General features: G+C 39.5%; 1 protein-coding gene across 5 annotated transcripts in view; it reads left to right on the top strand.

Moving 5' to 3' along the window:
• PPHLN1 (periphilin 1) overlaps positions 1-16,178 on the top strand; it is a 140,710-nt gene that overhangs the window by 75,585 nt on the left and 48,947 nt on the right. For all 5 annotated transcript variants that reach the window (XM_055141189.1, XM_055141186.1, XM_055141184.1 and 2 more), the window contains one exon: positions 1,667-1,746. In XM_055141189.1, the coding sequence (XP_054997164.1) occupies positions 1,667-1,746 (80 nt within the window). The remainder of the gene's footprint in view (positions 1-1,666; positions 1,747-16,178) is intronic.

The following is a 16,178-nucleotide window of genomic DNA, read 5'->3' as shown; positions in this document are numbered from 1 at the left end:
GGTAGATGGCTCCGAGAGTTGGAGTGCATGCTCTGCATATGTGAGCTTTGGTTTTGATCCGTGTCACTTTATGTTTCCCTGAGCATGTTGGGGACAGCCCCTCAGCATGCCTTCCTGTGCCCTCCTCACAGATACACATAAACATGTGCTTGAATTCTCGCTTTAAGACTGTTACAGCTTCCGAGTTTGAAACTTGCCTCTGATGCAGGAGTCCTCAGCTTCAGCACTATTGACATTTGCAGCTATATTTGTTATGAAGGGTTGTCATGAGCATTTTTCTAAGATGTTTAGTAGCATTGCTAGTCTCTTCTTACTGTGCGCCAGTGAGAATGGCAATCAATCACTTGTGACAGTCAAAAATATATTCATATATTATTCATGTCTCTGGGGAAGGGAGGGAAGTGTGAAGACATTCTGGGTCTGTAGGACACTGGGAAGAACTGTTATATGTGCTAAAGGTGATGGGAGAATTTTGAACCTCCAAGCCCTTAGTGACCTTGACCAGATCAGAAAGCCTAGGGTTTGGATTGATGCTGCCTCTGGTTCAATTTTAAGGTCATTTTATTTTGGCTTTTGCTCTCAGCTGCTTTCCTGATTCAAATTCATTCTCCAATCTTCATCAGCTTCTTAGTTCCTTAAATGTAATGCCTCCTTTTTTTTTTCTCTTCCACATAATTAATTTTGTCAGTTTCTGTAGCAATAAAGAGTTGAAGAGGGGTCGGAGCAATAGTGCCATGGGTAAAGTACTTTCCTTGTACAAGCTGACCCGGGTTTGGTTCCAGGCATTCTGTGTGGTCCCGAGCACTGCCACAAATGTATCTTGAGTGCAGAGCTAGGAGTAATCCCTGAACACTGCCAGATGTGGCCTAAAACCCAAAAAGGACTAAATCCTTTAACTAACCAGGGAGGAATGAAAAAAAAGTTGAGTACATATTTTACAGATAACAGTAACAATTCAGTTATTTTTATGGTTAGATTTAAATATTTTTGTTGTTGAACTGACTTATGTAGTGGTCTTTAAATCAACATTATGTTGGTTCAAGTTAATTAAAAAAATGGTTTACTTGAATGCCTGTACTGACTAAAGATCATGCTTAATTTTTTTTTAACCATATAATAATATTTGGGTATGCATTTAAACTAGACACTGTCTTAGTTCTGTAAATAATACATTTCTGGGGTTTTAAAAAAAATTATTTAAATTTTCAAGTTTTTGAACATTTCAAAGAGTACCTGCTAAATATCCTACAAGCATTTTTCTCTTAGTTACTGATTAAGTAGCTGGTTCTTTTTGGTTCTTGTATTTTTTTGTAATGTATAAGAAGTTATCTTCTAGGAATGTGGAAGAAGCAGTATTTAAGATTTTAAACTATTTTCTACATCTCATTTCTTTCCATTGATTCTGTGCTTGCTAAGTAGCATTAGGTGTGATGTAGATCACCTTTATGTTATCCTTTAGTGCTGCTGTTTGTATTTTTTATGTGCCCATACACTGAATTAGGTAGATTTTGGTGTTAAAAGATTTAACAGTGTAATGAAGATACTTGTCCTGTATGACTCTTTCTTGTTTATTCAATTACAAAATTACTTTAATTGAAAACAAGAAAAAATTTTAATAAAGAAAACAAATGAGCTAGAAAATTGCCTTTTCTATTTTCTTATGTAGGTAAAGAGAGACCTATTCAGTCTTTGAAAACATCAAGAGACACCTCACCCTCAAGTTCTTTAGCAGTTCCTTCATCAAAGGTTTGTTGTATTAAAAAAATTAATTTAAAGAGGAAGTAGAAAGTAAAATGCACAGGGGTGGGTGGGGGCTTGGGCTCCACCAGGTGGTGCTCAGGGCTTACCTGGCTCTGTGTTTGAGGATCTGTTCATCACTCACTGGTGGCAGTGCTTGGAGAGACCATATGGGGTTTGGTGGATCTAACCACCATCAACCATAGACATTTTATTGTTTCCAGTGTCAGTAATTGGCTACATTTGAGGACTTGAATTTTAGGTAACAGAAACTTTAAAAGTGCAAACAGTAAATGAATGGTGTTCTTAGGAAGCTTGGGTTATGCTAATATTACTACACACTATATCCTTGAGGAACCAGGGAGGAATGGATGTTTAGATGATAACTAATGGATAGACCGTGCTTTTATTTGTGGAGTGGGGTAGGCAGAAGCCTTAAATTTATAAACTCTTGAATTCTGGATACTGGGTATTTTCTTCTTATTAACTCATACAGGAATCTCATGCTATAAGTAGGTATGTATACTCCCAATTTATATAAAAAGCTCAGAAGTTAACATATTTTGACAAATTGTTGTACTGGTGAAATAAAGTTAAAAAGCTGTTAAAAAAAATCAATCCTCACGTGTTCATAAAAAAAAATAGAAGAGAACACACAATCATCTTACAAGTTCAGCATTGTTCAGATGCCAAAACCAGACAAGGACACTATGAGAAAAGAAAAGATTCCTGATGGAAATAGAAACAGAATTCTCGACAAAATACTTTCAAGCCAAATTCAAGAGCAGAATCAAAAAGGTGATACATCATGACTGACTATGATTTATTTAAGGAATGCAAGTACGATTCAATATTCATAAATCAACCAGTGTGATATACCCTATAAGTGAAATGGAGGAAATTCGTGTCGCCTTTTCAGTGAACACAGGGAAAGTATTTGGCAAAATTATATTTCTATTTAGGAAAAAAAACTCTAGGCCAACAGGATATGAAAGGAATATACCTCAACATAATAAAGGCCATATATGAAAAGCCTGCAACTGATACAGTACTCAAATGTGAAACATCTGAAAACTCATTCAGATCAGGTAGTCATGTGATAGACTCAGGTATATCAGATATTAGGCAGGTATGGTATATGCTAACTTTCGCAGCTTTTAACCATACTAATGGGAGTTCTGGACAGAGCAGTTAGGCAGGAAAGAAATTAGCGGCATTGAAATTTTGAAAGAAAAACTCAGTGCAGATGACATTTTGTATTAAACCAGTGTAAAAATTCTGTCAAGTGATAGGCTACAAAGTATCCAGGTCATTTTTCAGTAATTTTTTCATTAAAAATGTTGTGGAGTGGAACATTTTCAGCCAGAAACCTAAAATTTTGGTTATTTGGTTTATAGTACTATAAACAATGGTTTCTCATGAACATAATTCCAATGCCACACGCATCACCAGTGAACCCTTTATCCCTCTCCTCAAGGGCCCCAGTATTCCTTCCTTTGATCCCCCAACTTCCCAATTCAGTTTTCTGGAACAGTTCTGCATTATTTTCTTTGGACCTTTGTTGTGACTTTGATGTGTATCTTTAAATCCCACATATTGGAGAGATTATTCTGTATATGTCCCTTTCCTTCTCTCTTCACTCAGCGTATCTTCTAGTTCCATTCATTTGCTGAAAATTGCATAATTTTGTTATTTTCTTTTTCTTTTTTAGAGCTCTAGAACATTCCATTGTATGTATATATCATATCACAGCTTCTTGATCCATTTGTAGTTGGGTATCTGGGTTGTTTTCATATCTTGGCTATTATACTAATAGCCAGGTATTAGTACAGTATTAATTACAGTTACACTAATAGTCAAGATACTAATATATACTAAATGCAGTGACAAATGTAGGTGTGTGTATATCCTTTTGAATTAATGTTTTTTAAAATTTTATTTTTATAAAGTTGTTTACAATAGTTCAGTACAGATAATATTTGAACACCAATCCCACCACAGTGTACCTTCCCACCACCAAAAGAGGAAAGTGTGTAAAGATTGTTTTATTTCTTCCTGGAGCCATTTAAGCCCTTGTATGAGAGATTACAACATACATATTAAACCCGAACAAATGTGTGCTACTTTTGGTACACTAGTGGGCTGGAATATAAGAGGTCATTTGCAGTTGTGTGCTCTAGGACATTCTGTGTCGCTCTCCTCTGGGAGCTTTATTTCATAGTCTCTGGATCTCGGCCGTTGATAAGATTATATGGTGCCAGAGGCAGTTTGTGGGTGTGAGTGCCAAGCTGCTGAAAAACTGGAGAGTTGGGGGAAGGAGACCCAGTCCTGTTCCAAGCGATCTTGCAGACCTCAGTCACGGGTCCTGAATACCTGGTTTTTTTTTGCAGGTTTCCCTGTAGGTGAGGCTCGCCTGAGCCTGTGGACAGCATCCTCTTGAACATGGCTGTTCGGTTGGGTTCTGGAAGTTTTAAGCTGCTGGGGTTCTGCTGGGGCTGGGAGGGAAACTCAGCCCACCCAGCTACAAGTTCCCCTAGTGAAGGCAGCCTGGCACAGGGTCAGGATGTTATGTGAATTAATGTTTTTAAAAACTGTTTATTTAAATTTTTTTTTTTTAATTTAGAGGGGCCTTTTTTGGGGGCACACCTGGTGATGATTTGGGTTATTCTTGGTTCTACACTTACGTATCACTCCTGGCTGTGCTTAGGGGACCCTATGGGATCCTGGGATTGAACTCGGATTGGCTGCATGCAAAACAAGTGCTTACCTGCTGTACTATCTCTCTGGTCCCATGATTTATTTTTTCTTTTTTAAATGTAGGAGTACTGCTATTTATTCAGCCACTGATTAAGCTGATGAAGGAATTAGTATGCATGAACTCCACATTCCCTTAAAAAATTTTTTTTCATTGATTATCTGTGAGATAGACCATTACAAAGGTGTTCATAATTGGGTTTCAGTCATACAGTGATCCAGCACTCATCCCTCCACCAGTGTACATTTCCCACCACCAGCATACCCTATTTCCTACCCACCATCTCCCAACAACCCACCTTCCGCCCTCAGCTCCCTTTTTGGTACTTTCTAATTATGTTCATGAGGTACTTTCCTTCTTGCTCTCTCTCCTTTTCCTTTTGTGCATTGTGGTTTGCAATACAGGTATTAAGAGATTTGTTCAGGGCATTCAGTATTTTTATTGGGAAGGTAAGGCTGGAGTAACTTTTTAACTGGGTGGAAGCCTTGGGGTGTGGATGTGACTGCCAAAGTTTCTGGAAGTACAGGGAAGTGTGGGGAAGTAGCCCGTTCTGACCCCAAGAAAGCCTGGAGATTTCAGTCACAAAACCCACATGCCAGAATTTTCAGCAGATTATGTCTCTGTGAGGTCCGTCCTAAGATGGTGGAGTCAGGCCGAGGTATGGTAGTGATTTTGGATTGTGGGAGCAAGTGGCTGCTGGGACTCTGCTTGGGCGGGCCACCAGGCCAACCTGATCCCTTTGATTTACCTTGGTCTGTTCAACCTTGCATGGGTCTGAGATTAATTGTGGCTTTTGATCTCTTTTGAGATTAATTTATGGGTCTCTGAAGTAAGGTTGATAAATGAGCTTGTCAGAGGTGGTTTGTGGGCGTAGCTCCCACATATCTAACTTTTGGCCATTTAATTTCTTGCTAAACTTGGTCCCAAGTTGTTGGGGTCCGACCAAAGGCATTACAAATAAAATAAATTGGGAGAAATTTTTACATTGGGCAATATTTACTTAACCTTTTATAGTCAAGTAATTAATGAACATTATGTGCAAAAAGTCCCCAAATTCACATCATTAATATAGTTTATTGTGACTTGTATCAGAAAGGTTGTAAAGAAATGATGGAAATTAAAAACAAGTCATTTGATTTTACTTTTCCTATGCCAGTCTCTTTTTCAGCTGAAGTAACCAGGACATGAAATATTCAGAAAAATGTTTATTTTTAAAAAGTTAGGTAATACTACAAATCATGGTATTTCAGATTAAAACACAGAAATAAAAGGTGGATGAATTTTCCATGGTGGAAGGGATAAGAGATTGGAGTTGCTTGAAGAGTGGTGGAGGAAGTAGACAGTGGTGGAAGTTTCAGTGCTGGAATGCTGCATGCGTGGAACCTTGTCATCAATAGTATTGCAGGTCACAGTACCTCAGTAAAAAAATTAAAAGTAGATGATAAAAGGTAGATGATAATTTAAGGTGGCCTTAAGTTTTTTTTTTTCCCCTTTTTGAGTCACACCTGGCAATGCTCAGGTGTTACTCTTGGCTCTGCACTCAAGAATTACTCCTGGTGGTGCTCAGGGGACCATATGGAATCCCAGGGATTGAACCTGGTTGGCTGTATGCAAGGATGTCCTACCCGCATACTGTTGTTCCTGCCCATTTTTTTCCCCCCCATTTTATTTTAGGCGTCCTGGTTTACCAAACTGTTAACGGTAGGGTTTCATATGTTGGGGAACAGCTATCCCCAACATGCCTGGACATGTTGCGAACCAAGACTGGACAGGAGCCTGGCCGTTGGGCAACAGAGGACCAGCACTCGGAGAAGCCCTTCCGGGAGCAGTTGATCACAGCCCACTTTATTGCCAGATACATTCTTACAGAGAGTCTTGGCTTACGGAAGGTCCAGTCACAAGCTTAACACTCTGGGCCTATCACTTTTTCCTCTCTGCTTCGCCCTCAGTCCAGTCCCTTTCAAGGCTATATGTTGTGGTTAGGATGAATTGCTTAGGGCCTGCGTGATGGTTTCTGCGGTTTAGGTGTACGTGAATAGGGGGTTGAATGAGGGTCAAGGCCGAACACGTGATGCAGGCGCTCTGTCTTGCTATCTCTGCCCAGTTACTCCCTTTCGAGACGTTTCACTTCAGGGCCACTTTGCAAGGCCAGGTTTTTCCTGCTCCAGTGCCTGTCAGCCTGCTCCACATTTATAGATAAAACAGCCTCACAGCCTCCAGCAGAGTTTGTTCACCACTGCCCACACCCCCGTCCATTGTCCTGCCTGACCATCAGCCTTGATAAGCTTCCTGCTGAACACCAGTTCTGTTTCTTTTTTACCCCTGATGGTAAGCGTATGCTGTTATTTGCTGTACTTTTATTTTAATTTTATTTAAATTAAAGAACCATCATTTACAGAGTAATTGATGGTTGAGTTTAGATTCTAGCACCAGTCCCACCACCAATGTCAGCTTCCCTCCACCTGTGTTCCCTTTATCCCTCTTCCCTCTTCAGCCTACCAACTTGATAGGCACATTTTAAACTTTAATGGTTGTAGTTTGGATTTCATGTTTTCAGTGTTCTTGAATCTGTGTTTTGAATATGTAGCTATACTACTCCTCCTTATTACCAGTATGACCCCTGTTTTCCCTGTCACTTTCTGTTATCAAATAGAGATTGGTGCTGGAATATTGAATTGAATAAATTATTGTGAACAACTTAATCAAATAAAATTAAATTACAAAATAGGCAAAGGAATTGAATAGACTTTTTTTAGAGGTTCTTTGTAGATGGCCAATAGGTTTATGATGATAAAGTGTGCATCATAACTAATCTTAAGAGAAATATGTCAAAGTCCTAATGAGATGTCATCTCATACTTGTTAGAAATGCTCATATTGGTTTGCTTTTTAAGCCTGTGTTCTCTCTTCACACACATGTAGGCTGGATTATTTTGACTCTGGAGAAGTCTGTTCTCTTTTGAACATATTTTTCTTTCTCTTCCCTTATGTCTTTCTAAGCAAATTTCGTGCAATAAACACTGTCTTGCTTCATCCTTTTCTCCCCAAAAAGAAAGAGGAAAAAAGGAAAAAGAAATGCTGTTACTGTCACAAAAGTCAGTAAGTGTTTGTCAGGGTGTTCGAGTTGCGAGCTGAACTTTGTGAACCGATGCTGGAGTAAATGGTATAGCCACTATTGGAGCAATATGGAGATCCCTCAAAAAGTCAAAATACAACTGCCAGGTGACTTGATCATCCCAATTCTGAGTATGTGGCCAAAGGAAATGAAACAGTATCTCCGTACTCATTCACTTAATTGCTGCGTTAGGCATTATAGATAAGGCATAGTTCTAGCTTATGTCTCTCATTGGATAAGTGAATAAAGAGGATGTGGTAGGTATCAGTCTTTCTCTGAATGGACAGTATCACCTACTATGAGGTTTTGGAATCATCCAGTTGGGGGGCATTTTTTTTCCAATAAAATAGATTTGGGGGCCAAAATGATAGTACAAAGGTTAGGATGCTTGCCTAGCATGCAGCTGCAGCTGAGATCCTAGTTTGAAACCCAGCACACTTATGTCCCCTGAATACTGTCAGAGAACAGAACAGACATCCACAGCTGTCCCCCCACCCCTGCATAAAAGCAAAACCATAGAGATTTTTCAGAGGAGGAACTGAGTAACTTTTTTATTTTTTTTTCTGGAAATGAGACTAGATAAGATTGGGGACCTCTGTTATATATACACGCAGGTCTTCCTGGAATTTGGAACAAGATGGGTGAACCATGAAGGAATATATATTAAATAAAATATGCCAGGGAAAGTATATAATTTTACTTGTATGTAGAATCTTAAAATTCAGATAAACATGAGAAAGAGTAGATATCAGTATCTTGGGGATGGAGGGAAAAGGGAGATAAAAATTTTTATCTATGAGATGATTACATTCTGAGGATTTAATATATAGCATAATGATTATAGTTATATATACTTGAAATTTGCTAAGAGATCTTGTGGGATCTCACTACAAAATGAAATGGTGGGCCAGGGAGATGATACAGGAAGTAAGGCACTTGACTGCATTTGGCTGACCCTGCTTTGTGTTCCCTATAGCACATGATCCCCCAAGCCTCACAAGAAATGAGTACAGAGCTAGAAATAAGCCTTGAGCACAGCTGGGTATCACCCAGAAACAAAAGCAAAGCAAAACCAAAAGAAGAATAAAAAAAATGATAATTGTGTGATAATATCTATTTGGCTAATGCTATGTTGTTAATTTACAACTTTAAATATTTACTGGTCTGGAGTGATGGTACAGCAGGTCAGTGGCTTGCTTTGCACATGACTGACCTGACTTTGAGCCCCAGCATCCCATTTAGTTTCCCGAGGACTGCTAGAAGCAGTTCATGAGTTCAGACCCAGGACTACCTCTGAGCATCGCCAGGTGTTGTCCCAAAACATATGTAATTAAATAAATAAAATAATATCTAGGTAAAAGTAAACAACAAAAAACAATGCAGACCCATTATAAAGAATATCCAGAGGTTAAATAAGGGCTTATTTCCTCTTCATTATATTGTTCTTTTCATTCTTAACCTTCTTTGAATCGCCAACCATGTTGAAAAAAGATGATAAGTTGTACTAATCCTCAAAACTGAACATTTTCAGACATTGCTTATTCCTGAAGCTAGATATTTGCTAGCTTCATACTCTTTCTCCTTCATATCTGTTGTTGCTTTTCTTCTTTCTTCATTTTTGTCTTTCTGTTTCTATTATGTTTGTGTTTCAGCGGGATAGATATCACACAACAGTTTCTACTGGTTGTTTATGAAGCACCTGTTTCTTTTCCTCAAGAGAAGAAATAGATAAATAAAGGTGTCCTTAGAGCTTTCTTAGAAGTCTGAAGATTATATAATGCTTGATTTTGAATTGGAAAGATGGTGGATATTTTAGTTCTAATTTGCCATATATAAGATACTTTTTATCTACCTAAGGAGTGATTTGTTTTTCTTATCTAGTAGAAATGGAAAGTTTTTAAATTATTTTTTAAATTTTATTTTCATAAGGTTTTTCATATTAATTGATTACATTCAGTATTTCAACACCAATTCCACCACCATTACACCTTCCCACCACCATTATTTCGAATTTTCCCACCACCATTCAAACCTGCCTGCCAGGGCCAAATGCTAGATAATTTATTTTCTATTGCTTATTGTGAATATCATGAGATGTCGCTTCTGGAATTCTAAAATTGTAAATGGTTGGGGTGCAGAGACATCTCTGTAGGGAGCTAATCCATGTTGAGATTCATTTTGGAGTCTCTGGATCAAGGCCATTGATGTGCTGAAATGGTGCACAGAAGCAGATCCTGGGTATGACAACCAGGAACCCCAGTGGACGGGGAGAAGGGAAGGGCCAGCCCATCTCTGCTGCCTCCATGTGGCCTGGAATCTTAGTCCCTGAAGCCACTTACCTGGGTTTTGCTTCTGGAAGCTCCTGGCCATTGGTGTTTTATCTGGATCGGGTAGAGAGGGCACACCCACTCCATCTGAGGTGCCCTGGTGGAATTGGCTTGGTAGGGGGTCTGGAAAATCTATCCAGCCAGCTGCTGTCTTCTGGGATTCACTGCTGTGTCTCTCAGAAATTGAAAGTTTTATATTTAAATTATATTGTATAAAAATTAATTTCCCTAATGCAGTATAAATATTCGCCAGTGTGGTTTGGCATGAGCCTCAGGCAACTACAAGCTAATGTCTGAGCTCGCAAAGCTGTGCAGAGATGCGATAAAGGAAGACCTCAGAGAGAAGAGCAGCAGTGTTGGCCGATGAGGCAGAAGCCTGGAAAAGTATTTGCAACACTTGCCTGTCCTTCACCAACTACAAGACCAAGATGACTGCCCTCCGACATCATGATGGATCTATCACATCTCCAGAAGGGCAATGGTAAGGATTATTTACGATAATCTTCTACTCAGATCTCTTTGACAGTCACGTCCACCTGCCCACATACCAAATTCTGCAAGATGGATACGTCGTTCCCAGTGTTCTCCCTTCTGAAATCCGACATGCCATTTTGTTAGTAAAGACTCGTACAACACCCAGTCCAGACAAGGTTAGACCCAAACACCTGAAGAATCGGCCACCAGTACTTGTCAGTACACTGGCCTGACTCTTCACACGCTACCTGTCTGAATGCAAGGTTCCATCCCAATGGAAAACCAGCAGGACTGTTCTGTTGTACAAGAAGGGAGACATCCACGACATCGGCAACTATCGCCCAATCTGCCTGTTGTTTGTCGTCTACAAGTTGTTCACTCGAGTCATCCTGAATAGAATATGCAGAACACGAGACGAAGGACAACCATGTGAGCACACCGGGTTCCGAAAAGGATTCAGCACGATCGATCATATCCACACAGTGACCAAGCTTATTGAGGTTTCACGAGAGTTCAAGATGCCGCTCTGTCTAATGTTCATCAATTTAAAGATGGCCTTTGATTCTGTTGAGACTGAAGCGGTCATCGAAGCCCTAGCCAAACAGGGCATTCAACTCAGTACATCAGGATTCTTTGCGAGATGTATTACGGATTCACCACCAGTATCTCACCATTCTACAAGGAAGTAATTGACGTAATGAGAGGGATTCAGCAGGGTGATACCATTTCACTGAAACTCTTCATTGCCACCCTCGAGAATGTCATGTGACGAATGGAACGGGAAGGAATGGGAATGAAGATAGATGACTGGCAACCACACCAACTCTGCTTCACTGATGACATTGTTCTAATAACACCAAACTTAGTCGAGTGGCACAAATGCTGGCCGACTTCAACCTCAAGTGTGGAAAGGTCGGACTGCAGCTGAATCTCACAAAGACAATGTTCATGAAAAACGAACTAGTCCCTGGCGTTCCATTTGCTCTCAATGGAACAAGTATCTCCGAATGCAGCAGCTATGTGTACCTAGGTGGAGAACTCAATATAAGGAACGACCTGGTACCTGAGCTGCCCAGGAGGAAGAGAGCAGTGTGGAACACCTTCAAGAGCGTTGCATAAGTGGTTATGAGGATGAAGAACCTCCATCTCTGGGCACATCTTTTCAACTCAACTGTTCTTCCTGCACTAACATATGCCTCAGAGACCTGGGCCGTACGAAAATAGGATGAGAATGCTACTCGGATATCCCACAAAGGAATTGAAAGAGCTATTTTTGGAATATCACATTTCACTCAAGTGAGAGAAGGAATTGGGAATTCTGACCTCCGTTGAGGATCAAGAATCAGGGACGCTGTCTCATTTGTCAAGGCGTCAAAAATCAGATGGGGCGGACACGCAATGCAATTCAGAGACGACTGCTGGACTAGATCTGTTACGGACTGGATTCCACAGGACGTCAAAAGACCGCATGGCCGCCCACCAACTGGATGGTCAGACTTCTTCGTCAAAAGCCTGAACAAATGGTTTGAGGCTCTTCGTGCTCCTGGATCAAACAGTTACCATTGGGCTACACTAGCATGCGACAGGGACGAATGGAGACATTACTGGCGCCCGCTTGAACAAATTGAAGATCAACAGGATTACAAGTGACAAGTGATACAAATATGACTTGTGGTATGTGTTAAGAGATATTAGTGAGAAATAGCCATATGGATTTTGGTACTTTTTTTCTGAACATTTATTTTAAATGAGCCAAGCCAAGATCCCGTTGTTCATCGATTTGTTCGAGCGGATACCAGTAACGTCTCTCATTGAGAGACTTATTGTTGCTGTTTTTGGCATATCCAATATGATATGATATCCAATATGAGAGAGCCCGGCAGGCTACTGAGAGTATGGAGCCCGTGCGGCAGAGCCTGGCAAGCTACCCGTGCTTATTGGATATGGATTGGATTGGATATTTATTTAAATATTTGCATTTTTTTGTTCACTTCGAATTAAGGTGTAAATTTAATCAGAATTTCATAGTTTTTTTCATGTCAAATTTTTTTTTTAATCTTTTCTCTGTGAATCACCATGAGGTACAGTTACAAACTAACAACTGTTCATGCTTTTGTTTCAGTCATACAGTGTTCCCTCTACCAGTGCCAATTCTCCACCATCGATGATCCCATTATCCCTCCCATCCCCATCCCATCCCCCCACCTCGCATCACCTCTGTGGCAGGGCATTCCCTTTTGTTCTTTCTCTACTTTTGGATCTTGTGGGTTGCAATAGAAGTATTGAGTGGCCATTTTGTTTGATCTATAGTCTGCTTTCAGTGTGTATCTCCCATTTTTAGCAGGTTCTCGAACCACACTTTACCTAGTGTTCCCTTCTCTCTCTAAGCTGCCTTTTCCTCCAGGATGTTAGGCCAGCTTCCAAGCTGTGGAGTCAACCTCCTGGTACTTAATCTCTGCTATTTTTGGGTGCTAGTCTTCCATTCTGTTACTGAGATGAGTACAGTCCTTCTATGTCTTTCACTCTCTTTTTTGACTCATTTCACTTAGCTGATATATTTCATGTTGATCCACTTATATGCGAAGGTCATGACTTCATCTTTTCTAACAGCTGCATAGTATTCCATTGTGCAGATATACCAAAGTTTCTTCAACCAGTCATCTGTTCTCAGGCACTCGGGTTTTTTCAGATTCTGGCTATTGTAAACCGTACTGCAATGAACATTCGAGTGCATATGTCATGACTATACTTTTTTTGCCTCTCCGGGATATATTCCCAGAAGTAGTATCACTGGGTCAAATGAGAGCTCAATTTCTAATTTTTTAATTAGAAGCATCATATTGTTTTCCAAAAGGGCTGAACCAATCGGCATTCCCACCAGCAGTATAGAAGAGTCCCTTCCTCCCCACCTCCACGCCAACACTGGTTGCTTTTGTTCTTTTGAATGTGTGCCAGTCTCTGTGGCATGAGGTAGTATCTCATAGTTGATTTGATCTGCATCTCCCTGATGATTAGTGATGAAGAGCATTTTTTCATGTGCTTTTTTGCCATTCATATTTCTTCCTTGAAAAAGTTTCTGTTCATTTCATTGTTCCATTTTTTGATGAGGTTGGATGTTTTCTTCTTGCAGATTTCAACCAGTGCCTTGTATATCCTTGATATCAACTCCTTATCAGATTGGTATTGGGTGAATTTCTTTCCCATTCCATAGATTGTCTTTGTATTTTGGTAACTGGAGCTTTTGTGGTGTTGAAGCTTCTTAGTTTAATGTAGTCCCATTTGTTTATCTTTGTTTCCACTTGGTTTGTCAGTGGGGTGTCATCTTTGAAGATACTTTTAGCCTCAATTTCGTGGGGGGTTTTGCCGACCTTGTCTTACCTTGTGGATTCTGGTCTGATGTTGAGGTCTTTAATCCATTTTGATCTGATTTTTGTGCATGGTATTAGGTCGAGATCTAAGCCCATTATTTTTCCCTCAAGGATTTCATAATTTTTTTATCTGTAAACATTTTATATATCAGTAAGGTGTGTCTTCCTTTTCTCACTATGTACTCGTGAAAGGCTTACTTCGAAAACTAGATTTCCCACTTGGTAGGTTTCTGCTTTTGTTTTTTTTTTTTCAATCATGACTGCTGATCTGTAGAGGTAAGTTAAAAGTGCTTGTCTTACATATAGCTGACTTTGGTTCAGTCACTCTCATGATATATGGTCCTCCAAGCACTACCAGGATTGATCCCTGGAGTGGTGTAAGCACAGAGCATTGCCAGGTGTCGCCCAAAAAACCGAGATGAAAAAAATATCACTACCCTCCCATAGAAATGATTTTTCAGAATTTGTTTTCTGCTGCTAGAAGACAGTTTATAATGATAAATTTTCAAATATGCAAAGTTAATGGCAAATGAATGAAAGATTTTGCTTTCTTCATGAATTGTAAAATGCAGTGTGTTTTTTTTGCTCAATGTTTTGTCTCTTTCAAAAACATGGGGTTAGAGTGATAGCATAGCGGGTAGAGCATTTGCCTTGCATGCAGCTGACCCAGGTTCAATTCCTGGCATCCCATATGGTCCCCTGATCACCACCAGGAGTGATTACTGAGTGCATGAGCCAGGAGTAACCCCTGTGCATCGCCAGGTGTGACCCAAAAAGCAAAACAAAAAGCAAAAAACAAAAACTACATATTTTATAAGATATTACCTTTTTTTCCCCTGGGTTATATCCATTAGGTGTGTTTTCTCTTACTAGCCACACCTCCCCCACAACATTGTAGCCATAGTATTAAATAGTAATAAAGGCAGCACATGCTTTTCAGTTTAGATTTTGGAGCAATCTATTTACGTCTCTTACTGACTGTGGAAACATTCTCTGTGAATGCACTTTTATTGTCTTCCAGATCATATGTATGGTAGTACCTATTAGAATAGTAGACTAGTCAAAGCTGTGGTTGTCGGTCTTGGCTCATTCTCTAAGTATTTTTTTAGAGACTGGTGCTCATATCAACCCAAGATGTGTATTCTTGTCCTTGTTCTGTCGAGAGATCTGCACTTCCCTTCTGAAGAAGCCTGTGTTCTCTTGAATACATGTTATATCTCTCTTTCTTTCTCTCCCCTCACGTTTCTCTAAGTGATTTTTTTTAAAAGAACTATTTTATATCACTTTTTTTTTTTCACTCCAGTCATCTGCAACTGGTTTTGCATTCCAGGTCAGTATTGAATAATGTGACCAAATACCTAATTGTTTCACATTTAATCTCTTAATTTAACAGTTGGGATAATAAAGTCTATCCTCTTTATGAGTTCTATATAATTATAACACATGATTTGCATAAAAAGCATTTTGTATATGGTAATATACTGTACTTGGAGATTTTTATTGGCTATATTGAAGAGGAATTATAATTAGTGAATGATTTTAGAGAAGAAATGAGGGCATAATTAAGGATGAAGGATCAAGTTGGTGAAAATATATGCCAGTGACGTAGAATGGAATAAAAATGTTACCATAAGGGCCAAAAGAAATCATTTTTTAATTTTGCTTTGTAATTTTATATTTTATTATTTAATTTTGGTCTGTCAACAGTACTATGGATATCATAATGGGGCTCAGAATAAAACATTTTGTTTTCATTTTTATATTGACCCCATGAACTGATTCATCTTTTTCAAATATGTTTTAGTGTAAAAAAATAGCCATGATGATGGTAAAGAAATATACCAAATATATGCTGATGCTTTTAATTCGGTTCTCTATTCTTACAACAGTTTCCTAGAGAATTATTCATTTTTTTTTGTCAGTGAGGAAACCAAGTGTTGCAGCATCAAAAGTTACAAATAGAATAGTTATTTGCCTAGCAAATGATGGAATAATTTCAACCCCTGGCCTGTCTGTAATTCTAGGTTCTGTATCTTGGCACTAGGTACCGAGCTGCTGCCAACAAGCTGCAGCCTCCTCCACGTTCCATCACTTCCCAGCCTTCGTCCCTCTTCCTTTCACAGCTGCCTTCTGAAGGTCATCTCCACCAAGGAGAAGGGATGTAGTATATGTTCACATCCAGAACTTTACCTCTTTCTTCCCTTTGCTGATGCAAGAGGTGATGATCTCTTCTTGCTGGCCCTAAAGATGATATACATATTGGACTGGAGACAGCGAGATTGTATAGCAGGTAGGGTGCTTGCATCAAGTGCATCCACCTGAGTTCCCTCCACATCACTATTTAAGGGTCCCCAAACCCCACCAGGAGTGATCCCTGAATGTAGAGCCAGGAATATGCCCTGA

The sequence above is a fragment of the Sorex araneus genome, chromosome 6 (genome assembly GCF_027595985.1).
Source record: "Sorex araneus isolate mSorAra2 chromosome 6, mSorAra2.pri, whole genome shotgun sequence".
Classification (NCBI taxonomy): domain Eukaryota; kingdom Metazoa; phylum Chordata; class Mammalia; order Eulipotyphla; family Soricidae; genus Sorex; species Sorex araneus.
Note: the sequence above shows the minus strand (reverse complement) of the source record. Positions and strands in the feature narration are given on the sequence as shown.